Source organism: Plecotus auritus, assembly GCF_963455305.1.
Source record: "Plecotus auritus genome assembly, chromosome: 2".
NCBI lineage: Eukaryota > Metazoa > Chordata > Mammalia > Chiroptera > Vespertilionidae > Plecotus > Plecotus auritus.
This window is the reverse complement of record NC_137771.1, coordinates 640746-664391: the sequence shown is the minus strand read 5'-3', so window position 1 is coordinate 664391 and position 23646 is coordinate 640746. Positions and strand designations below refer to the sequence as shown.

General features: G+C 63.5%; 3 protein-coding genes across 6 annotated transcripts in view; 2 read left to right on the top strand and 1 right to left on the bottom strand.

Moving 5' to 3' along the window:
• The first annotated feature begins 1786 nt into the window (after nucleotides 1-1786).
• On the top strand, nucleotides 1787-3816 carry TMEM52 (transmembrane protein 52). Its single transcript, XM_080656059.1, has 5 exons — nucleotides 1787-1918; nucleotides 2000-2043; nucleotides 2133-2174; nucleotides 2968-3143; nucleotides 3234-3816. The coding sequence occupies exons 1-5, from the start codon at nucleotides 1850-1852 to the stop codon at nucleotides 3410-3412; spliced, it is 510 nt and encodes a 169-aa protein (XP_080512185.1). The 5' UTR covers nucleotides 1787-1849; the 3' UTR covers nucleotides 3413-3816.
• A 739-nt stretch (nucleotides 3817-4555) lies between these two features.
• On the bottom strand, nucleotides 4556-5677 carry CALML6 (calmodulin like 6). 2 transcript variants are annotated; one of them, XM_080656058.1, is made up of 4 exons: nucleotides 5182-5677; nucleotides 4940-5084; nucleotides 4758-4858; nucleotides 4556-4679 (listed from the first exon to the last, which is right to left on the bottom strand). In XM_080656058.1, exons 1-4 carry the CDS (start codon nucleotides 5303-5305, stop codon nucleotides 4633-4635), a joined length of 417 nt encoding a protein of 138 aa, XP_080512184.1. In that variant the 5' UTR covers nucleotides 5306-5677; the 3' UTR covers nucleotides 4556-4632. The 2 variants fall into 2 exon arrangements, with proteins under 2 accessions (XP_080512184.1, XP_080512183.1); XM_080656057.1 differs by having other exon boundaries at nucleotides 4626-4858.
• Nucleotides 5678-22680: 17003 nt separating this feature from the next.
• GNB1 (G protein subunit beta 1) overlaps nucleotides 22681-23646 on the top strand; it is a 65494-nt gene continuing 64528 nt past the window's right edge. For 2 of the 3 annotated variants that reach the window (XM_080654204.1, XM_080654205.1), the window contains exon 1: nucleotides 22689-22931. The gene's annotated coding sequence lies outside the window, so the exon portion shown is untranslated. Of the gene's footprint in view, nucleotides 22932-23646 lie in introns of all 3 variants that reach the window. The other variant, XM_080654203.1, reaches the window with a different exon arrangement.

Genomic DNA, 23646 nt, shown 5'->3' with positions numbered 1-23646 from the left:
ACTGTGTGCAGGTGTGTGTGGGGGCGACTCACATGAGCACAGAGTGAGGGGGGACAGCCCTGGGGAGGCAGCCCCTGCCCGCCACAGCAGGCAGCCCACAAGTCCTGAGCTCTGCCGGCTCCCAGGGGCCTCGGCGGGGGGGTGGGGGGCCTCCTGGAGGGTGGTGCCTGGAGCACTCGGGGGACAAGTGGCCGGGCAGGGCTGGGCTGGCGGTCAGACTGGACCAGACCCAGAGAGGCCCAGGGGGAGCGAGAAGGGGGAGGAGATGCCAAAGCCGGGGAGGGGGTGGGATGGGGGGGGCTTAGCTTAGCCGCTCTGCTCCTCACCAAATCCAGGATCCCAGGTGACCCCAAGCAAGGAGGGAGCTAATGGGGGAGACACCCCGCCAGGGCCGGGGAGCCAGCACATGAGTTGGGTTCCCTTTTCTGAACTGGGTCCAGACTCAGCCTCCGGGGACCACTGCCCTTCAAGGTGGAAGCCGCCCCCCAACCCTGGCCCAGGCGATGTGCCCGGGAGCTCCAGATGGTGCCCGCCGCCCAGCACCGTGCCGGGCACCAGGAGGGCTCTGCAGCCTTCCCGGGCAGAGGCTCAGGGCGCCAGCCTGGAGCACGTCCTCGCCCGGTCCTTGGTGCCCTTGGGCCTGGAAGCCTGCCACCTCCCTCACCCTAACCCTGCCGCCTCCCTCACCCTAACCCTGCCGCCTCCCTCACCCAAGCCTGAGACAGTGTCCCGAGAGCGACACTGTGCAGGACTCCTGTCCGGTGGGCACAGCCAGGCTTCTTCCTCCCCGTCACGGGGCTAACCAGCTGGAGCCCCAGCTGCCTCCTCCTGGGGAGGGGGGGTGGCCAGAGGGGAAGCCGGGGTCCTGCAGGCCGGGCATGGCCCCAGGAGGTTCTCCCTGCAGGTGAGTTCCTGCCTCCTCCTAGGGCGCCCGCGAGAGGGGCAGGCCACCCTCCTGAAGCCTCCTGGTGTGGCCCTCCTGCTGGGCCCTGGGACTCAGTGCCAAGGTCCTGCCTGAACCCAAGGGCCTGGAAGGCAGTGAGGCAGGAGGGGGAAGAGGGCGGGGCAACCTGGCTGGAGGGGCCCTGGGGGCTGCATTACAGCCGGGGTGCAGGACAGCTTTGGGACAGTGCGGCAGAGGTCAGAGATCAAGGGGCAGGTGCCTGGCAGATCCTGGCAGGAGGGAGCCCAGCGAGACCCTGCCCAAGGGGGCCGCACTTCCCCTGCAGAAGGAGTGACGCCCGTGGAGCATGAGCTGAGTGCAGCGATGGACCGATGGACCGGCCAGGAGCTGCTCTCACTTGCTGACGCCTGAGCCTGGTCACCAGATGGGGGAGCAGGGGGCACAATGAGGCTAGGGGGCCTCGCCTGGTCCGGGGGGGGGGGGGTGAGAGCTAGGGGGACCTCCTGGAAGGAATGACACAGCCTTCCCCAGCCCACTGGACAGCGGGCCCTCCAGGCCCAGACTGAGCATGGCTTTCAGGCAAAACGCCCCTGCAAGGTGGTCGCCGGCAGGCGCTGTGGGGTGTTGCCAGGTCTGGCCTCCTTTGTCCTGGGTGCCATCCCCGCTGGCCACCACTTCCCAGCCCGGCGGCAGGACAGGCCGAGGGCTCCGCACCTGAGCCGAGAGCGAGACCACCCCCACCCCCTGAGGCCACGGGATGCCAGACTGGTCGGGCGAGGGCCAGAACGCGCCGAGGGCGGCCCCTTAGGGCTGGAGTCCGGGGAGTGGTCACGGGACCCTGGGTGGAAGCTGGGGGCGGGGCCACGCGTCGGGGCGGGGCCTGCGCGGGGCGGGGCCTCATATAGCGGCGGGCGGCCGGGCCTGCGCTCCGCGTCCGCGCCCAGTATGTTCGCCCGGGCGCCGGCCGCCCGCGGGCTCCTGCGGCTGCTGCTGCCGCTCCTGCCGCTGCCTCAGGTGGGTCGCTGGCGCTGGGCGGGGCTCCGCGGGCGGGTCTGCGCGCGCCGCGCCGAGCCCAGCTCCCCCCTGTCCCCGCAGGTGACGCCGGGCTCCTCGGCCGGCAGCTGCGACCCCTCGGACCAGTAAGTGCAGGGGCGGCGAGGGGCAGCGGCCGGCCCCCCCCGTGGGGGAGGCTGGGCGGCGCGCTGACCGCAGGTGCCCGTGCCCGCAGGTGCCCGCCCCCCGCCCGCTGGAGCAGCCTGTGGCACGTGGGGTAAGTGGAGGCCGGGCGCGCCGCCGGCCCGACGGTCTCCCTGGGCCAAGCGCGCCAGGTCCCGCAGCGCTGGCGGTCAGGCGCGGGGCCTCCGCAGCCCTGAAGCTGACCTGCCTCCAGCCTCCCGCACAGGGGGCGCGCTCCCTGGGGTCCTGCCCGGCCCCGCCCAGCGCCCAGGACCCTCAGCTCTGCGCGGACTGCCCCTTCCTGGCCAGCTTGCCCGCGTCCCACTCCCCCTTCCCGCCCCCCCCACCCCCGGGGGAGGCCCCTGGAACATGGTCACCGGCCTGGGCACTGGATCGTGCAGGCGGCCCAGGACAGTGTGTCCTGGGAGTGAGCCCAAGCCATTTGTGGAGCCTGGAGGCAGCCAGGCCAGCCCCGGACGCAGGCCCAGCTCCTCGGCCCTGCTCTCGCCAGGAAGGAGGTGTCTGGCCGGAGGGGCGTGCTCTCTGTTTGCTTGTGTGTGTGTGTTTTTAATGATATAGATTTTGTTAATGCTTTTAAAAAATATTTTTATTGATGAGAGGAAGGGAGAGGGAGAGCGAGAGAAACGTTAATGATGAGAATCATGGATCGCCTGCCTCCTGCACGCCCCACACTGGGGATCGAGCCTGCAACCCGGGCATCGGAACCCGGATCTCCTGGTTCATAGGAGGTCCAACCACTGAGCCACCCCGGCCGGGCTCTGGTTCCCTTTTCCCGTCCACTTTCCCGCCTCGCGTGGTTGGGCCATCGGGGAGCAGGTGCCGGTGGCGGGGTGCGTCCAGCGGTAGGGTCTCGCTCCCCTGCCCAGGCTCGTCCTGCTCGCCGTCCTGCTGCTGCTGCTGTGCGGGGTCACGGCCAGCTGCGTGCGCTTCTGCTGCCTCCGCAAGCGGGCCCACGCCCAGCACCTGCCCCCGGCACCTCCGGCCTGCGACCTGACGCTCTTCCCCGGGGACAGCGACAGCCCGGCGCACAGCACCGTGACCTGTGAGTGCCGCACCCCCGGGCGCCCCCGCCTGCTGGGGGTGGGGCAGGGAGGGCCAGCCCAGCCCACGCACGCACTCTGGTTCCCCGTAGCCTACAGCTCCGTGCAGCACCCGCTGGGCATGCGGCTGCCCCTGCCCTTCCCGGAGCTGGACCTGGACGCCATGACCCCTCCCGCCTACAGCCCGGTCTACACCCTGGAGCTGCCTCCCTCCTATGACGAGGCTGTCAGGATGGCCAAACCCGGACAGGAAGAGCCACCTCCTCTGTAGTCCCCCCCACTCCCTCGGGCCTCAGGCCCCAGGACCCCCCAAGGGCGGGAGAGCGGAGCCTCCAAGCCCAGCACCCCCAGCTGTCACCCTGGTGTCTCTCAGAGGGGGTGGGGAAGGTCTCCCAATGCCACCAGCCACCCTGTGCTCCCAGGAGACCCCCAGCCACCCTCCCCATCCTTCCCCCGGGAAGGCCAGACGTCCAGCACATTGCTGCAGCCCTGGCCTCGTTGCTATGCAACTCCAGGCAGACACACACACACACACACACACACACACACACACACACACAGGTTGCTACATCCAGCCCCAGCCCCTGGCCCAGGCCCAGCAGGCCCTCTGCCCAAAGGAAGTCCCACCGGTCTGAGCCTCCACAGCTTTTTGGAGAGAATAAAATTTGTATCTAAGTGGCCTCTGCCTGCAGGAAAGGGCTTGTTCAGGGAGGGGCTCTCGGGCCGCCACCCCCCCATCCCCCCCGCCCCGCAACCCCGGCAGGGGGACAGGGTGAGTGCTTGGGCCCCACCTGCACGCAGCCTCATCTCTGGCTGCGGTTGTGGGTGGGGTCAGGTATCACAGCCTGGGTGCCTCTGGAAAACCCCTCCCCTTTCCAGACCCACCTCTGCGCCAGGCTGGGCGGTGAAGCCACAGGAAGTCCTGCGGTCGCTTTTATTGGCTACTTTGCTGGGTTGAGCGGGGCAGGAGGGGCGGGGCGGGGCGGGGCAGGTGGGTGGAGCAGGGCAGGTGGGGTGGGTAGGTGGGATGGGGTGGGGTGGGGCAGGGCGCGGCAGGTGGGTGGAGCAGGGCAGGTGGGGTGGGTAGGTGGGATGGGGTGGGGGTGGAGCAGGGCAGGTAGGGTGGGTAGGTGGGATGGGGTGGGGGTGGAGCAGGGCAGGTGGGGTGGGTAGGTGGGATGGTGTGGGGATGGGGCAGGGCATGGCAGGTGGGTGGAGCAGGGCAGGTGGGGTGGGTAGGTGGGATGGTGTGGGGATGGGGCAGGGCATGGCAGGTGGGTGGAGCAGGGCAGGTGGGGTGGGCAGGTGGGATGGGATGGTATGGGGGTGGGGCAGGGCGTGGCAGGTGGGTGGAGCAGGGCAGGTGGGGTGGGTAGGTGGGATGGGGTGGGGTGGGGCAGGGCCTGGCAGGTGGGTGGGATGGGGTGGGGCAAGGCGTGGCAGTGGGGGTGGGGCTGGGGGTAGCTGCTCCTGGTCCGGCCGGCATCCCTCCTACTGGACCAGCTTGAAGGACTCTCCGGTCATCATGGCCACGAACTCTGGCAGCAGAGGGACAGGTCAGTGCCCAGCCTGCCCGGCTATGGGCTTCCAGGCCCCCTCTGACCGCCCCCCCTCACCCTCGTAGTCGATGGTCCCGTCCCCATCCTTGTCCGCCTCCTTCATCATCTGCTCCGCCTCCACCTCATTGAGGGGCTCGCCCGCATTCATGAGCACATACCTGCAGGGCCCCCCAAGCCCCCCGCGCACTGAGTGGCAGCCCGCAGGGCAGCGCCCGCGCCCACCCCCAGCCGGGCCCTACTTGAGTGTGTCCCAGTCGATGTAGCCCTTGCCCTCCTTGTCGAAGACCTGGAAGGCGGCCCTCAGCTCGCCCTCCTGGTTCTGGGACTTCTCCCAGTAGATCCCCATCAGGGCCAGGAAACCGTCGCAGTTGAAGAAGCCTTTGTCTGCAGGGAGCGGGGCACACACACAGGGCGTTCCCGTGAGGGCCTGGGGGGCAGCCGCTCCCCCCTCACAGCCGCCCCAGGCCCCGCCCCGCCTCACTGTCTCGGTCCACGTCCTTGGCCATGGAAGCCAGCTCGCTTTTGGTGGGGTTGATGCCCAGCAGGCTCATGAGCCGCTCCAGCTCGGCCGTCTTCACCTGCCCGTTGCCCTCCTCGTCGAACATCTCAAAGACCCCCTTGTACTCCTTGATCTGCTCGGCTGTCAGGCGCTCGGACTGCCGGGATATGGGGACAGGCCACCAGCTTCACAGGGGCCTCTGCCCCTCGGTCCAGGGAGGTTTGGGGCCCCAGGACACGTGGCACAGACACCCTTCAGAGGGTGTGGTTTAGAAAGGTGGCCCCGGCCCTGGCCGGTTTGGCTCAGTGGATAGAGCACCAGCCTGCGGACCAAAGGGTCCGGGTTCAATTCCGGTCAAGGGCACGTACCTGGGTGGCAGGGTCCACCCCGGCCGTGGTCGGGGCTCGTGCGGGAGGCAACCAATCGATGTGTTTCTCTCACATCGCTGTTTCTCTCTGTCTTTCCCTCTCTCTTCTACTCTCCCTAAAAATCAATGGAAAATATCCTCAGGTGAGGATTAAAAAATAAAAATAATAAAATATTAAAAGTAAAAAGGAGGAGCCCTAACCAGTTTGGCTCAGTGGCTAGAGTGTTAGGCTGCGGACTCAAGGGTCCCAGGTTCGATTCTGGTCAAGGGCATGTACCTTGGTTGTGGGCACATCCCTAGTAGGGGGTGTGCAGGAGGCAGCTGATCGATGTTTCTCTCTCATTAATGTTTCTAACTCTATCCCTTTCCTCTCTGTAAAATTCAATAAAATATAAGAAAAAAAATAAAAATAAAAATAAAAGGAGGCCCCAGCCCAGAGCCAGCTCCCAGACAAGAGGGGCAAGTGGTGAGTCTCGAGAGATGGGCGTGGCTTCCAGGCAGCTTAGGGGAGGCCCTGGGCTGGGGCCAGCGCACAGGTCAGCACCTGAGGGAACAGCAGGGCTGCAGCAGGGACACAGGTGAGACCAGGGGAAGGGCACCTGGACCAGCGTGGGGAGGAGCCTGACCAGGGTGGAGGCTGCGGGGGTGGGGGGGGGGCGGGGGAGGCTTCCGGCCGCACACAGACATGGTTTATGGCCGAGCCGGTCCTGGCCCCATCTGCCTGCCACCTCCGTGGCGGCTTTCTGAAAGGGTGGCGCGGTCCCAGCCCCCCACTCTGCCCTCCCTTCCAGCCCCGCTGGGCTTCTTCCTCGGGTCCCAGAGAGACCCTCACAGCTCCAGGTCCCACCATCCCTGCGCCTGGAGGCTCTGTCCATGGTTGCCCCAGGCACTGCTCCCAGCCCCGCTCCCCACCCAGCAGCCCGGGGACCCCGCCGGGAGCGGCCTTACCATGTCTGTGCCGGCCGAGAGGACACTGCAGGGTCACCAGAGCTGCTGTGGGCAGAGGTGGTGGCCGCCTTTATCTGGACCTGGCTGCCTGGGGTCCCTGGGGCCCAGGTTCCAGGATCCTTTTATGGCCAGGAGATCCTGCTGCCCTATTTCGGGACAGGCCTGGCCCTTCCCCGCATGGCCCCTTCCTGGCTCTCCTCGGCCTGGGCATGCCCTCACCCTGGAGCCCCCCTCGGACCCTGGGTCCCAGCCAAGGCCCCCACCCTCCCTGGGTGTCACCCGCCTCCCCCTCCGTGGCAGGACCCTCACGGCGGCTGTGGTCACCTATTTGTGAGGGCTCCTGTTGGGTGTCCCCCCCGGTCAGCATCCCCCTCGTGCCCGGCTGGTGCCAGCAGGTGCTCTAAACATGGGGAGGGCAGGAAGGCCTCTCCCGCCCCCCCCCCCCTCCCGCTGCGCGTGCAGCAGGGGCTGAGGCCCACCGCCCAGGAGGCAGCTTCCCGTGGCTGGGGGTAAGGGGCCAGGATGACGGGACCGGGGCCAGACCGGCCACCAGGAGGCCAGGCCAGTTCTCCTCCGGGCACTCGGGGGCTATTCTGGGGCTTCTCGGGGAAACCTGACCTCCTTCCCACACAGAACAGCAGAGCTGGCTCCCGAGGGAGCTGGGAGCCAGGCTGTTCAGTGACGAGATGTCACAGCTGCACACACACCTGCATACATGGGCTCAGCCCTGAGTCACAGGCACCCACCCACCCGCCTCCCGACAACTCAGCCCAGGTCTCCCGTCCCCCCCTCAACTGAGCACAAGACCTGTGAAGGGCGCATCTCCAGTCCCTGCCCCCAGGGAGAGTCCCAGACAGCGCCCCCACCCTAGTTCCCATCACTGTCCCCCATCCCACCTGGTGTGTGGTCCCCAGAGTCTCACGCGCACGTACACACACACACACACACACACACACACACACACACACACGCACACACACACCTGCCCCAGCCTGGGGCCGCCTGATGAATCTGAGCAGGTGAGCCATGCCCTGTCTTCCCCTCCCCCACCCTCCCCACGCTGGCTCCAGCCTCCGGCTTCCCACCGAGGCCCAGGCCAACTGCTGAGGCCACAAGATTTGTGCTGACGGGACAGGATGGCTCCGGCGGGCGCCAGGTCACAGGCGGTCAGGGCCGGAGGAGTCCTGCTCTGAGTCCCCTCGTCCCAACGCTGAGAGGACGTTCCCACCTCACTCCCTTGAAAACCCCAAACCACAGGAATCCGAAGTGAAACGCCGGTTTCAGGGAAACTCCGCATCCAGAAGTCCAAGGGCAGACAGCCCGGCGGGGCGGGCGGGGCGGGCGCTGCGGGCGAGGAGAAAACACGTGGGGGTCACGTCACCTCACTCTGGCGGGGCTCTGGCGCCCAGACGTTGGCCCCAGCACGCGTCTGGATCTAGCTGTGCAGGGTTTGCCCACATATTTATTGATTCGGTGGTGACATTGACATAAAATATTACCCCAAGAAGGGAAGGGACCTTGAACGTTAATTACATACCACAATATTTTTATTTTCTTTTTAGAGAGAAAGGAAGGGAGAGGGAGAGAGAGAAACATCAATGCAAGAGCATAACATTGATTGGCTGCCTCTTGCACGCCCCCTACTGGGGGTCACGCCTGCAACCTGGGCATGTGCCCTGACCAGGAATAGAACCAGTGACCTTTGGTGCACAGGACAAGGCCCAACCAACTGAGCCACACCAACCAGGACAACAATATTATTATTATTACTGGTGGCCCGGTGCACAAAATTTGTGCACATTAAAAGGGGATTAATTAGAGGAAATAATTTAATATTGCTATTTGCCCATTCTCTATAATAGAAGTGTCAGAGATGAAAGAAAGTTAGTAAAATGTATATGAAAACCTTCCTCCTGTCAGAGTCTGGGGCTCACCACGGGACCCAGAGTCAAGTCCCCGCCCACCCACATGCGCCTCAAAATCGCGTGAGACCCAGACCTGGCCAGCACCCCCCTCCAATTGGGCTAGTACCAGACCCAGCCAGTCCCACCCTTGTCAAGCCCTGCCAGTCAGGGGAGTGCAGCCTCAGGTCCCCTGGCCCAGTGCTGGGGCGGGGGGTGCAGCCTGAGGTCCCCTGTCAAGCCCCACCTGGTGGGGGGTGTGGCCTGAGGTCTCCCAGCCTGGAGCTGGGGCGGAGGGAGCAGCCTGAGGTCCCCCAGCCTGATGCTATGGCAGGGGGCGTGGCCTGAGGTCCCCATCAAGCCCCATGGGGGTGGGGGAGGGTGTAGCCTCAGGTCCCTGCTGATTGCTCGTTAAGGCTCCTTATGGGAACTTGGCCTCAGCTGTGGGTGCAGCCATCTTTGTGATGGAGTGATGGTCAATTAGCATGTTCCCTCTTTATTAGGTAGGATTATTATTATTATTAGTGATAAAAACACACCACATAGCCCTGGCCGGTGAGCTCCGTGGTTAGAGTGTCAGCCTGAGGACCAAAGGGTCTCAGGTTCAATTTCCAGTCAAGGGCATGTACCTGGGATGCAGGTTCGATCCTGGGCCCTGGGAGGGGCCCCTTTGGAAGGCAACCAAACGCTGTGTCTCACATGGATGTTTCTCTCTCTCACCCTCTCCTCCTCCCTCTCCCTGGGGGGAGGATTAACAACAACCAAAGAACACGCCCTATAAAATGTACCCTCCTGACCACTTCTGCGTGCACAGCCCAGGGACTTGAAGCACATTCACATTGCTGTGCAGCTGGTACCGTCTCCAGAACTTTCCATCTTCCCAGACTGACACTGTCCTCCTCCAGCACTCACCCCGCCTCCCCCAGCCCTGCACCACCGTCTACTCTCTGTCCCTGGGCCTGGGTCCTCCAGGGGCCCCTGGGAGTGCAGTCGCACAGCCTCTGTCCTTCTGAGTCTGGCTAATGTCACGGACCCCGAGATCCAGGCACGTCGCAGGGTCAGAACTGCCTTCTTTTTTTTTTTAATATATATTTTATTGATATATTTTTTATTGATATTTTACAGAGAGGAAGGGAGAGGGATAGAGAGCTAGAAACATCGATGAGAGAGAAACATCGATCAGCTGCCTCCTGCACACCCCTTACTGGGGATGTGCCCGCAACCAAGGTACATGCCCCTGACCGGAATCGAACCCAGGACCCTTCAGTCCGCAGGCCGACGCTCTATCCACTGAGCCAAACTGGTTTCGGCACTGCCTTCTTTTTTTAAGGCTGGATGATAATATCATTGCAGGTGGTACTAGTCAGGATTCTCCACGGACAGGCAGCCAGTTACATACAGATTTCATTATCCTAGGGCCCAGTGGTCGGCAAACTCATTCGTCCACAGAGCCAAATATCAACAGTACAAACGATTGACATTTCTTTGGAGAGCCACATTTTTTAAACTTCAACTTCTTCTAACACCACTTCTCCAACATAGACTCGCCCAGGCCGTGGTATTTTGTGGAAGAGCCACACTCAGGGGGCCAAAGAGCCGCATGTGGCTCAAGAGCCGCGATTTGCCGACCACTGTCCTAGGGACTTGGCTCACGTGACTGTGGAGTCCAAGAGATTCCAGGACCTGCCGGCGGCCCAGGCGAGCAGGAGGCCCAGGTGAGCAGGCGGTGATGGCCCCAGAGCCAAGAGCGCACGTGTCCGAAGGCAGGAGAGGGAACCCCGGCTCAGCTCCGGCAGCGCACGTGGGGCGTCCCGTGCCTTTGAGTCCCGTTGGGACCTCCAGAGCGGGCCGATGTCCGCCCTCCGCCTGCAGAGGCAAAGGCGAGTGTCTCCCCCAGGCGCCCTCACCCACACCCGCCCTCTCCCTCTCTGGACACCTGACCCTGACCCTGACCCCGGCCCGCCCCGGCCCACCGCTGGGTCCTGCCCCCTCCCTGTCATTCATTCCCTGTCAATCGGTCTCAGGTTTTGCCCGGCACTCGGCCCCGCCCCGTCGCCAGGCCCCGCCCCCCAGGTTCGCTAGACTCCGCCCCTCGAGGCCCCGCCCCTTTCCGTCCGTTGGTCCCGCCCCGTCACTCAACCCTAACCCGAAAGCGGCGCGCCGGGCGGCCACTCCACGCATGTGCACCAGGCGGCGCTCGTGGGCCGCGAGAAGCCGGCAGGGGCGGGGCGGCGCGGGGCAGGCGCGGAGCCAGCAGCACTTCCGGGTCTGCGGTTGGAGGCCGGCCGCCCTGGGACGGAGCTGGGCGGGGCTTCCGTCCGGAGTCCACCGCCCCGGCCGCGTCCGGTGCCTCGGCTCCCAGCCCTGCCCTCTGAGCCGCGCTTGGGGTTCCCACCATCGCCAGGACCGAAAAACAGGAACAACTACCCTCTCCGGTTCCGCAGAACGCGGGGGGGCGGGCGGGCCCGACGGCGCAGGTGCGGAACCTTCGCGGACCCCGCAGAGAAGCCCCCGGGCGACCCCGCTGTGCGCCCCGAGGCCCCCGTGCGGACCCCGTGCGAGCAGGACCGGGGTCGGCTGCATCCGAGGCGGCTGTGCTGCAGGGGCCCCGGCCGGGCGTGCTTAGAGCCCCGCCGCCTGCCCAGGGGCCTGTGGGACCCGCGCTGCGCCCGACCCGTCCAGGCCCAGCCCCTCACAGCGGACCCCCAGCAGCCCGGCCCCGGGCCCCTTGCTCCTCCGCAGTCTCGGGGCTTTCATGTTCTGGACCAGGGGTGGGCAAACTTTTTGACTCGAGGGCCACAATGGGTTCTTACACTGGACCGGGGGGCCGGAACAAAAGCATGGATGGAGTGTTTGTGTGAACTAATATAAATTCAAAGTAAACATCATTACATAAAAGGGTACGGTCTTTTTCTTTTTTTATTTCAATAGTTTTATTCATTTCAAGCATTTTAACAAGAAGAATGTAAACACTAATTACTATAATTTGAAACTTCAACAAATGGAGGAATCATAGTACAATAACATACCTTATATTGAAGATGGCAAAGGCAAAATAAAATTGCCTAACAAAGGAAAGGTACAAAAGCCTTTCAAATGAAACTTAAATATAATAAAATAATTTAAAACCAAAACAAATAGAAAAGAACAAAATGTGTAAACAGTAAATTAAACATTTTCTTTAGTGCAACTTCCAAATTATGCCCGGGACGTAGATGTAGATGGCCATGTAGACTGGGTTGAAAGGTTTTTGGTCTTTAAAACATCCACTTCAGTGGGAACAGTGTTGTTGGTCTCCTTTTTAGCTAATGCTCTGATACTGTGCTCTCCAGGGGCGTGTCTCCCTACATCACCACGATAACGTGTCTACGCATTCCCAGGGTGATGTCGGGGACGCCTCCGCGGGCATTCCAAGGAGCCTCTGGAAGATGGAGAGGTTGTTCCTTCTACTGAATGGGGATATAAATCCGCCCACTCAGAAGAAGGAGCTGCGGCCGTGTTTCCCGACGTTGCCATGTTAACACTGCTGCTGGTGAAGGAGCGGAGGGAAGAGCAAGAGAACCCTCTGCTCTTTCGGCTCCGCAGGCCGCAGGCCGGATAGAACAGCCGAACGGGCCGGATCCGGCCCGCGGGCCGTAGTTTGCCCACGGCTGGTCTAAATGCACCAAGAACCTCAGGCCTGACTGCAGCCCCGCTCCAGGGGCAGGAGCCAGGAGGTCGGTCCTGCACAAAGGGGAAACTGAGGCTGGAAAAGGTGAAGCCCTCGCCGAGGGGGGTGCTGCCTGTCCTGCCTCTGTGCAGAGCCTGGCCTCGGGGCCCATGGTGGGCAGAGCCGGGCAGCAGGGGCGGGCACCATGGCCCCCGCCTCAGCGGTGACCCTCAGCCCCGCACCCTCTGCGGGTCTTTCTCCCCGTGGTCTCCCTCAGAGGTCTTCCCACCTCAGTGCCCACCCAAGATCTGACACCACCCCAACCCCGGCCACAGCCCCCAGGGGCCAATTGGAGGCAATGGGGCCAATCAGAAGTCTGACTGGCAGGCTCAGGCGCCCCCAGGGGGACCCAGGGCAGGTGAGCCCTGGGGGTGAGCCCCGAGAGAACAGCAGACACAGTCCCAGGCTGACGTCAAAGTGAGAACTGCAGGGGCCCTGGCTCCAGGCAGCACCCCTGGGTCCCAACCGCTGGTTTCCAAAACACCCAGGCCTGCAGGCCCGGCCACCCAGGAGGAACCAGGGGTGCTTCGAGCTCCACCCAGCACCCCGCTGCCTGGGGTCCCGGCCCACCTCCTCCTTCACCTTCGGGCCTCCTGCCCACAGAGCCTCCGAGCTCTGAGACCACCCCCTCTAGCTCCACCCTCTCAGGGTCGGCTGGCCCCATTCCTGCCTGCTTGGGGTTGCGCCTTCCTGGCACACCTTGCATCATCTCCCAGGTGACAGGTGGGCTGGGCCTCAGGGGCAGGATCCCGGACAAACAGCCCTCAGGCCCTGGAGCACAGGGAGAGCCGAAGTCCAGATGGAGGTCCCCTGTGGAGGCCCTGCAGGATCAAACCCCGGGACTGGGGACAGGGACACTGCAGGGTGCACTGGGGCCCCGGTATTTGCTGTCTCCCCTCCCCCCCAGCCCACACCAGAACCCAGACATTCCCTCAGCCCCCTGGCACCCACCTCCACTTTTTTTTTTTTAATATATTTTTTATTGATTTTTTAGAGGAAGGAAGAGGAATAGAGAGTTAGAAACATCGATGAGAGAGAAACATCGATCAGCTGCCTCCTGCACACCTCCCACTGGGGATGTGCCCGCAACCAAGTTATGTGCCCTTGACCGGAATCGAACCTGGGACCCTTCAGTCCGCAGGCGGACGCTCTATCCACTGAGCCAAGTTTTGGCCCCACCTCCATTTCCGAAGGTGGATGGAGGTGCTCGGCTGCCCTAGGTCCTGACAGGCTGGAGTCCCGAGTGGGGCAAAGGGCAGAAGGAAGGCAGGCTCAGAAGGCAAGAGGGTGCAGGTCACCTGCCTCGCCCCAGGCAGGGAGCGGAAGGAGGGGACCCCGGGCTGAACAGTGTCCCTGGGTGTCCGACGGAAGTAAGGGCGCTCAGCAGGATGGGACACGGGGGCCTCCAGGAGCGAGACCCCTTGCAATACGTGTGCCCCCAGCAGCTGGCACGGCCCCCATATCCAGAGCCTCTCCAGGCTGCGCCAGAGCCGGGGGGGGGGGGGGGGGGGGCGGGGGCGGGTGTCTCTGCTCTGCAGACAAAACCAGGCACCGGTAGCTATGAAGGCTCTGGGAAGTGGAAGATGGCAGCCATGTGGGGTGAGCAGGTGCTCTGTTTGCTAGGGGCGCCTGGGGGAGGAGCCCTGGGGCGGAGGTGAGGGACAGAGAGGGCCCCCTCCTTCCTTCTGAGGTGCCCCCGGCCCGGCACTCAAGGCCTAGCCCTGTCCTGCCTCCTGGCCACGATGCACGTGCCCCTCAGTCCAGCCCTGGACCTCGTGCTGGTCCCTGCTGCCCTGGCCGCATGACTCTGTCGGGGTTCAGAACCAGCCACCCCAAGATGTGCCTCAGTGATGTGGACTTAAAAAACGTCCACACCGCCCTAACCAGTTTGGCTCAGTGGATAGAGCGTCGGCCTGCGGACTCAAGGGTCCCAGGTTCGATTCCGGTCAAGGGCATGTACCTTGGTTGCGGGCACATCCCCAGTAAGGAGTGTGCAGGAGGCAGCTGATCGATGTTTCTCTCTCATCGATGTTTCTAGCTCTCTATCCCTCTCCCTTTCTCTCTGTAAAAAAAAAAAAAAAAAAAAAAAAAAAATCAATAAAATATATATTAAAAAAAAAAACACGTCCACACCTCGGCCCTGGCTGGGCAGCCAGCTGGTTAGAGCATCATCCCGCAGACCAAGGCAGGTCTGACTCCCCAGGCAGGGCCCCTGCGAGAATCAGCCAGCGACTGCAGCAGTGAGTGGAACAAACATCCATGTCTGTCTGTTTCTCTGTCTTTTCTCTCCCCATGCAGCTTTCCTTTCTCTCTAAAAATCAATCCATCAATCAATAAAAAATCCCCCCCCAAAAAAATGTTCAAGTCTCTAGATAATTTTTATTTATTTTTATTTTTAGTCCTCACCCAAAGATACGTTTATTGATTTGAGAGAGAGAGAGAGAGAGAGAAACATCGATTGGTTACCTCCTGTGCGTACCTCAAACCCACAACCTCGAGGAGCCACGCCAGCCAGGTGAGAGTTTTTATGAGTTTATTTGAACCAAACTGACAACAATTGCTGGGGAAGCAAATTCTCAAAGGATTGAGAAAAAGCTCTGGAGAGTGAGTGTTCCAGCTTATTTTATACGTCACGTGGAATCTCGAGGGACCCTGAGCAGCCAAAAGCAACCTTGAAAAAGAACATAGTTGGCGGCCCCACGCTTCCTGATTAAACCGGCGGCAAAGCCACGGTGTGGCACTAGCGTGGCGCTGCGGACAGACGGACGGACAGAGGCCGGAGGGACAGACGGAGCCCAGAAATCAGCCTTCACACCCGTGGGCCCAGGGTTTCCAAGCAGGTGCCACGGCCGAGGCGGGGAGAGGACAGCGTCCTCGTCGGATGGCGCTGGGAGGACTGACGGCCACGCCACAGGGTGAGGTGGGACCCGCCTCGCCCCACACACAGAAGCAACTCGACATGGACCGGGGACCCAGATGTAAGACCTAAGGCTATAAAACTCTTAGAAGAAAATGAAGGAGCCAGAATTAGATCTGGCAATGGCTCTTTTAGATATAACACCCAAACCACAGCAACACAGAAACGAAAAAGAGGTAAATGGGACTTGATCAAAATTAAAAGTCTGTGCCTCAAGGACGCTATCAACAGAGTGAAAAAAACAGCTGGTGGGACAGGAGGAAAATATTTGTAAATCACATACCTGACACCGGTCTAGTGTCCCGAGTACACAAGAGCACTCACAGCCCACAACCACCACAATCAGAAACAGATTCAGCCTCATCGGTGTGGCTCGGTGGCTGGGCCAGGAGGTCACGGTTCGATTCCCAGTCAGGGCACATGCCCGGGTTGTGAGCTCGATCCCCAGTGGTGGGGGGGCGGGGTGTGCAGGAAGCAGCTGATCAATGATTCTCTCCCATCTCTCTCTGAAATAAATAAATAAAAATATATATTTTTAAGGCAGACAGTAGCCCTCGCCAGATTGGCTCAGTGGATAGAGCATCAGCCTGCGGACTCAAGGGTCCCAGGTTCGATTCCGGTCAAGGGCATGTACCTTGGTTGCGGGCACATCCCCAGTAGGGGGTGTGCAGGAGGCAACTGAATCGATGTTTCTCTCTCATTGATGTTTCTAACTCTCTATCCCTCTCCCTCTCTGTAAAAGATCAATAAAATATATATATTTTTAAAAAAGAATGCAAAAATAAAAAAATAAAAGGCAGACAGTAATAAGTGTTGGCAAGAACCTGGACCGAGTGTGTGGCTGCTGGGGGGTAGGCCAGTGGGACTGCCGTGGAAGACAGTGTGCCAGTCCCTCGGCTTAGAGCTCCCAAAGACCCCACAACCCCACCCCTGAGCAAATGCTCAAAGGAACTGAAAACAGATGTTCATTGCGGAGAGCGGCTCGAGCGTTTGGACAGGTTCAAGCCTCGGACTAAGGAGAGGCCGCGATCCTCTCGTGGCAAAGCCACGTGCAAGTCCCAGCACAGTGACAGCCACAAAGGCTGTGGCTGTGAGCTTGACCTTATGGTCCGAACCTGTGGTCCCAGGAGGCTGAGTGACGTGGGCTTGAAAGAGTTCAGGTGCACGTCATTGAGTGGATTGAAAACCCACGAGAACGTTGTGAACATCTTGACTGCGCCCTTCCTTTGCCTCGTGGAATCTGGCTATAAAATAAAGACTCGGCTTGCAGGTGCTGGCACTGTCTCTGCATCAGAGAGCAGCGTCCCACCTAGCCCCAGCTTTCTTCTCTTGTCTGTCTTTTCTAATCCTTCACACCCCACCCGCCCTCAGGTTCACCCCTGGCCGTGCTGGCGCGGCACAGTTCATGGCAGTTCTAATCACAGTGGCCGAAAGGTAGAAACAGCTCACATGTCCATCAGCAGGTGACAGATAAAGACGTGTGGGCCTTGCTAGGGGCGCCTGGGGGAGGAGCACTGGGGCGGAGGTGAGGGACAGAAACTCCTTTTTTTTTTTTTTTAATATATTTTATTGATTTTTTACAGAGAGGAAGGGAGAGGGACAGAGAGTTAGAAACATCGATGAGAGAGAAACATCGATCAGCTGCCTCTTGCACACCCCCCACTGGGGATGTGCCCGCAACCAAGGTACATGCCCTTGACCGGAATCGAACCTGGGACCCTTGAGTCTGCAGGCTGACGCTCTATCCACTGAGCCAAACCGGTCAGGGCCGGAAACTCCTTTTTAAACAAAAAGGAGTGAGGGAATGTTGAGTGAGGGAACGCAGACAGGAAAGGTCACCCAGATGCAGGGACAGAGAGCAGGTCAGTGGCTTCGGGGCTGGGGCCAGAGGGGAGTGCTGCTCAGGGTGTGGGGTTTTCTCAGAGGTGGTGAAGATGGTCTGACACTAGACGGAGGTGCCGGCTGCACCATCGTGTGATATGCAAATGTCACTAAACGGGACGCTTCAGAGGGTTTACGTGGTAAATTTTACCCCAACGTAAAATGAACACGTAGCTAGTGAGGCAGAGCCTACATTGGGAGCCGGGAGTCCTGGGAGGGCTTGAGAGGCCCCTCTGGGCAGGGGGAAGCAAGATGCCCTGTGGGGAGGAAGTTCCCTGTGGAGACGTCCTGCCGGGCTGATCAGAGGGGAGGGTGGGGACACGGCCACTCGGGCACAGGGCTGACCTGCCCCCTCAAGGGAGGAGCAGTATGGTGGGGTCTTTCTTTTACACACACACACACACACACACACACACACACACACACACTAGAGGCCTGGTGCATGAATTCATGGATGGGTGGGGACCCTCGGCCTGGCCGGCGGTCCGGCCGCAGGAGGTTGGCAGCTGTGGGAGGTTGGCTGTGGGAGCTCACTGACCACCAGGGGGCAGCTCCTATGTTGAGTGTCTACCCCTGGTGGTCAGTGTGCATCATAGCAACCGGTTGTTCGGTTGCTTAGGTTTTTATGTATATAGATATTTATTGATTTCAGAGAGGAAGGGAGAGGGGGAGAGGAACATCAATGATGAGAGAGAATCATTGATTGGCTGCCTCCTGCACACCCCACACTGGGGACCGAGCTCACAACCCAGGTGTGTGCCCTGACTGGGAATCAAACTGTGACCCCCTGGTCCATAGGTCGACGCTCAACCACTGAGCCACGCCGGCCGGGCTGATGGGGTCTCTCTGTTGGAGACCTTGGGGCAGTCAGGACAGCAACCAGGATGAAGGCTCAGAGGAAAGGGCCCTTCCTTCCGGGCACCCCAGGGCCGGGGCGTCATGTGACAACACCCAGGTGGTGGGTGTGGCGAGACAGATGTGACTGAGGGTACGAGATGGCCCCGCCCCCGTGCCCCTGTCCTGGTGGACCCTGTTCCCCTGCCTCAGGGAAGGCTGCTCTGCCCGTGGCTGGGGCGCTGGACACGGCCCCTCGTGGCATCTCATCTGTGCATCAGGAGACCTCGGGCAGCTCCCTGGGGTGAGAGGGCAGTTCCAGGGCAGCTCCGAGTCTGTCTTTGAGCTGTCACTGTCCTGGGGGTCCTGATAGGGTTCAGGAGGGCTTCGCTAGGCACCCCCAGGGCTGGAATGCCCGCCCCCCGCCCCCGCCTGCTGGTGCCACAGGTGCACGCTGTTTCCCTGGCAGGTGCTGGCAGCGGGAGACGAGGGAACCTGCGGACAGGAGGCTTGGGAGCAGCAGGGTGGGGTGCCAGAGGGGTCTCCAGGGCTCAGAGCCCAAGGCCTGCCTCTCTCCTCCAGTCTCCCTGTCCCCTCATTTCTCGGGTGCATTGGTGTGGGTGTCTGTGTGTGCCCTTTCCTGACCCTGCCCCCCCGCCAGGCCTCTGAGTGTCTGCATCGCACTTCCAGTGCCCCCAGCGGCCCAGGCCCAGGCCCGGGATGTGCCTCGGGCAGAGCCGCACTAGGCTGGGCTGGGCTGGGCTGGGCTGGGCTGGCGGCCGCCCCGCCTGCAGGCAGCTGCGGGAAGCTCAGGAACAATTGTGGCCTCCCTGCCCAGGAGCCGCCCGGCCCACAGGAAATGGGGCTGGGTGGGTGGGAGCCCTGACTGCCCCTGGGGCACTCTGGATGTCCCCCAGGCAGCTGCAAGGGTTGGGGCAGAGTGCAAGGGGCAGGCTGCAGCCTGCCCAGCCCTGTCCCTCCAGGCTCTGGCCCAGCATCCGGTTTTAGGGCCCAGAGGCCAGAGGCAGGGCGGGGCCAGGAGGAGCCAGGAGCTTGGGCCTGCGCTGCCTTGGTCCTGCTTTTAGCCAACAGGCGGAGGGGATGCCCTTGTTTCCCTGCCCAGCAGCCTGCCTCCCTGGAGACAGCACTTAGCTGTGGGAGCTGGGGTGTCCCAGGAGGGCCCTACCTCTGGCTCCTCCATCCCCTGCCTCCAGGACCACACGGAGTCCGAGTGAGGCCTTTCAGAGGCTTCCTGGGTCGACACGGGCCACTGGAGCCTTGGAGAGCCTTGGCTTCCAGGCTGGGGGTGACAGGAGGCAGCCATTCCCCGCCAGGCAGAGGGGGAGAGAGAAGAGGAAGCACCACGGGAGGGGGTGGGAGCAGAGCCAAGTGGGGAGCCTCACGGCCTCGGTGAACGCCTGGATCCAGCCACGCCTGATACCCAACTTCTGCACATGGACTCATTCCCTGGGCCAGTCAGTTTTGCCTCTTTTCACACCAGCTGCTTTAAGTTTCTGCAGCTCACCACCCTAGGGTCTGACTGCGCCTCCGCTCCTGGTTGCGTCCTTCTCTGTTAGAGAGGTCTGTGCTCTCAACCGAAGGTGCCTCGCCCCCTGAGCAGCCCCTCATTCGTGTGTGTCTGCAGCTCCCAGACCCATCGCTGGAGCAGGCCTCGCTTCTCCCCACGCCTCCCATAAGGGATGTCCAGTTCCTGACCAAAGGGGGTGCCAGGCTCAGAGGTCAGGTCACAAGAGCCATGGTTGGGACTTGGGGACAGGAACGGGGGAGAGGGGCTGCTTCTACAGCCCTGGGGCGGGGCGGGGGGGCGGGAGGAGCCAGGGGGAGGGTGCAGGGGTCCTTTGGGGCGCTGGCAGCAGTGGCAATGCCAGCACCCTTCCCCAGGGCTGGCCAGGCCATCTGCCCAGCACACCAGCCTCCTGGGCCTTGATGCCCAACCTTGCCGGCCACACCCATCTTGGGGCCTTGACCCCTCCCTGGGCTCTGAGACCACCAGCCCCCGCCCGCCCCCCTCAGCACCCACACGGCTCCTCTCTCGCTCCCTTGCTGCCTGCTGCACCAGGGGCTCTGCTACGCTATCCTGACCCCGTTTTGTCACCAAACCCTGCGCCTCGAAGCCGCGGGACTAATTATCGCGTCTGGATTACCTACATTCCCCTCCCTCTCCCTCCTCCCTAATCCTCTGGGGCTCCAGGCGGGTCAGGCTCCTGTCTCACTTACTGGCAGCAGCGCCAGCCCCACGTGACTGAGCCAGACCGCGCTCCGCAGGACCCGGCAGACCCTTCAAAGCCGGGCCTGGAGCGCCCGGGTGGGCGCGTGTCCTGCTTCTGTGCACAGATTGCTTGAATAATTGACGTTTAAAAAGACCTACTTCCCTGGCAGGCCGAGTCCTGCTGAAGAGCAGATGGGGTGGGTGGCGGGGGGGGGGGGGGCGTCTAAATTATGCATTTGCGCCCCCCGGGTTTTCAGTGAAGGCCTGGCTCTCAGCCCGGCACCTGGGCAGCCTCCTTCCCCCGCTCCCAGGGCCCTGCTCCGCGCTGCAGCTGCCGGTCGGCCTGGCCCTGGGCTGGGCCTTGCTGGCCAGTGCAGCTGCGGACTTGGGGCCACAGGCTGGTCTCTCCGCCACGTCTCCAGAGGAAGGGTGCGAGGCCGGGAAATCAGGAGCCTGGGTTCCTGCCGCCTGGACAGGAGCTCACCCCCACCCACCGCAGGCCTGGATTTACACCGGTGGAGGAGGGGCCACGCAGCAGCTGGGGCCAAAACTGTAGGAGGCCTGGGCGGGAGGGAGGGTAAGGGCAGCGAGAGCACGGGCCCCCACAGTGGCCTTCAGACCCTTGAGGTCCTGTGGGTGCCTGAGAGCTGACCACACCCCAGTCACGTGCTCCAAAGCGAGAGGCCTTGCGGCCTGGGAACCGGCGTGGGCAGGGGGTGCCTGGGCCCCTCGGTGCACAGCACAGAAGGCTGAGGGCCTGGCTGCACAGGGGATCTGGGAATAGGGACCCAGGCCCCCTGCTCCTTCCCTTCCCTTTGACCCTCACCCTCACCCCGTGCATAAACCCATAAAGGAGGACTTCAGGTCGAGGCCACAGGGCAAGTTCAGGGAAGGTGCTGCCACACCCTGCCCACCTACAGATTAGCTGGGGTGCCAGGGCTGCCCCCGAAACCCTGGGACCACCGGGGTGGGCAGCGGTCCAGGGTACCTGCCCTGCAGCCCTGGTGCAACTCGGAAGAGCTGACCCCGGGATAATGGTGGGGGCAGGAGAGCCTGGGCCAGGCCTGTAAGGGCCCCTGATGCGGGTAGGCCTGCAGCCTGGTGCCCGCCGTGGCCCTTGGGTGAGGGTTCTGAGGGTCCCCCAGGCCTCCTGCCATCCCCACAGACCACTCACCCCTCCAGCTCCCCTGCCTGGTCGGCCTCCGCCCACATTCCCACTTGCTCCCTTCTCCTCCCGCTTCCTCCTCCTCCCCCTCCTCTGCCATCCCTTCTGCTAAGCATGGTGGCCTCCGTGTGTAGGGAGCAGAGAGGACCCACAGCTCGGAGGGCAGAGCGACCTGCAGGTTTGGTGGCGCGGGGGGGGGGGGGGGGGGGCGATAGGAACTGCCAGCTTTATCCAGAGGAGCAATCAGTTGGTTTGGTTCTTGCTCTGCTGATGAAGGTGAACCTCTCTGCAGGGGTGGGGACCCTGGTGGCTCCCTGGAGGCCAGAGTCCCTGTGGGGGGTGGGGGTGGGGTGGAGGCCATGGGAAGCTGGCCACCTGGGGGGGGTAGTGTGTGTGTGTACATACATGTGCTCCCTGGTTCTGTCCACTGGCAGGGACCACAGGCAATGACACCCCAGGAGCACCAAGCACTCCTGGAGCCCTGATCCCGGCCCCTAAGCACTAGGAGGAATCAGGATTCCTTGGGAAAATGGCTGAGTTTAGGGCTGGAGCAGGGAAGGCCTGGGATGAGCCTGGAGCGTCCTGTGCCAGGAACCGAGGAAGGGCTGCAAGGATGGGTTGGCGTGTGGAAGGGAAGGCCCCGTGGGCTGCTGTGACCTGGAGAGCAGCCCCCATTGGGTGGGAAGGCCCGGGCTCCAGGCTGGATTGCAGGGCCACCCAGACACACAGGCACAGAGACAGGTGGGGAGGGGGGGTGACGGGCCCTGAGGTTGTGGCCTGGGTGAGGGCACCGCTGGGGGTGAGGGCACCGCTGGGCGCTGGTCCGCTCTCAGGTGCCTTCAGCCCAGCAGGGAGGAGGTGGCCGGGGGCTGAGGCCTAGGTGGTGACTGGGGTCGGGCTGCAGGCCTCGCGGTTCAGAGGCAGGTGGCGGGGCATCGCTGGAACCGGGAGCCAGAAATCAGCCGGAAGGACGGGAGGTGGCGGCCGGTCGCTCCGGGGACGCAGGGCCAGGAAACCACAGGCTGCAGACGCGGACCGGCCCCACAGGTCCATGCCCACCCTCGGCCGCCCGCTGACTCCCAGCAGCAAGTCCAGGCTGACCATCCCTCCCCGTGACGGTCGGACCGCCCCGCCCCGCCCCGGTGGCCGTTCCCGCAGGACCTCGAGGCCGCACGGCCCGCACCGGCCCGGCCCTGTCCCCGCGGGGCCCTGGAGGCCGACCTCAGCCAGCTCCGGGGACCCATGGGCTGAGGGCGGCCGGGGCTGGGCGCATGCGGGGCAGGGTGCCGCGGGCGCCTGTGCGGGATGGGAGTTCGGGGTGCTGGGGCGGGGCGGGGCGAGGCGAGGCGGGACCAGGCCCCCACCCTGCGGCCCCCACCCGCGCCTGCCTGGCTCGTAACCGAGGCGGTCGGGGAGGGCGCGGCCCCTTTAATTGCCTCGCGCGCGGGGCCGGGGCAGGAGGAAGCTCGCGTGCGTGCGCGCGCCAGGGGGGAGGCCGGGCCGTGCGTGCGCGCGGCGTGCGCGGTGACGCGGCCGTGGGGTTTCCCGAGGCTGCGGACAGGGGCCGCCGCGCCCATCGATGGCTGGAGGCGTCTGAGGGTGGACGGAGGCGGCTGCGGCGGCGGCGGGCGCGGAGAGGAGCAGCCGCCGCGGGACCGGACCGAACCTCGCCGCGCACCTGCCGCAGCGCCCGCGGAGCGGCTCGAGCGCGACCCCTCCCGGAGCGGCGGCCGAGGCTGAGGCGCGGAGTGCGGGCGCAGCCGGCGGGACGAGTGCCGAGGTGAGCGCGGCGGCCCCCGCTCGGCCTGGCCCCGCGGCCCCGGCCTTGCTGCCCCTGCCCGGCGGCCGGACCCGGGCCCTCCCGGCGGCCCCCGGTCGCCTCCCTCAGGGTCCCCCGCCCCCACCCGCCGCGGGCCGCGTCTTCCTGCCCCGCCCGGGTGGGGTCTGTGGGGCGGGGGGGCGGGGGACCCTGCGGGCGGCGGCCGGGGTCGGGGCGGAGGCCAGGGGTCCCAGGTCCGGAATTCGCCTCCGGGGCCGGGATCTGGGGTCCAGGGTCCAGGTCGGGGTTCTGGTCCGGGGAACTGGGTCCAGGCTTGCGGTCCGAGTTCTGGGTTCCTGGGTCCTGGCTTCCAGGCCTGGGCCCGCAGTCAGGGTCCGGGATGGGATGCGGGGTCCTGTCGGGATTCTGGGCGGGGTCCTGGGTCTGAGCTCCGGACCGGGCCGGGTCTGCAGCCGGGCCCCTCCCGCGCGGGGCCGGCGGCCGGGCTGCGAGAACAAAGGCGACGGGTCTGCAGTGGGTGTGGGCGCCCGGCCTCTCGGGGGGGACGTCGTGCATTGGATGGCTCTTTCCGGGCGGCTTAGGAGTTGGGGTTTGGTAACGACGCGGTGAAGGGGGACGATGAAATGAGGAAGCGGGGCCGCCAGCGCGGCCGCCGGGGCCTTCGGGGGGGATGTGAGGCCGGAGCCCAGAGGGGCTGTGCCGGGAGCGTCTACAC

Coding starts and splice junctions, on each gene's coding strand:
- CALML6 (XM_080656057.1), bottom strand. CDS start 5,305: ATGTTCGACGAGGAGGGCAACGGGCAGGTGAAGACGGCCGAGCTGGAG. Junction 5,085..5,181: donor CAAGGACGTGGACCGAGACA/GTGAGGCGGGGC, acceptor CGCTCCCTGCAG/ACAAAGGCTTCTTCAACTGC. Junction 4,859..4,939: donor ATCGACTGGGACACACTCAA/GTAGGGCCCGGC, acceptor GGGGCCCTGCAG/GTATGTGCTCATGAATGCGG.
- TMEM52 (XM_080656059.1), top strand. CDS start 1,850: ATGTTCGCCCGGGCGCCGGCCGCCCGCGGGCTCCTGCGGCTGCTGCTG. Junction 2,044..2,132: donor AGCTGCGACCCCTCGGACCA/GTAAGTGCAGGG, acceptor CCGTGCCCGCAG/GTGCCCGCCCCCCGCCCGCT. Junction 3,144..3,233: donor GGCGCACAGCACCGTGACCT/GTGAGTGCCGCA, acceptor GGTTCCCCGTAG/CCTACAGCTCCGTGCAGCAC.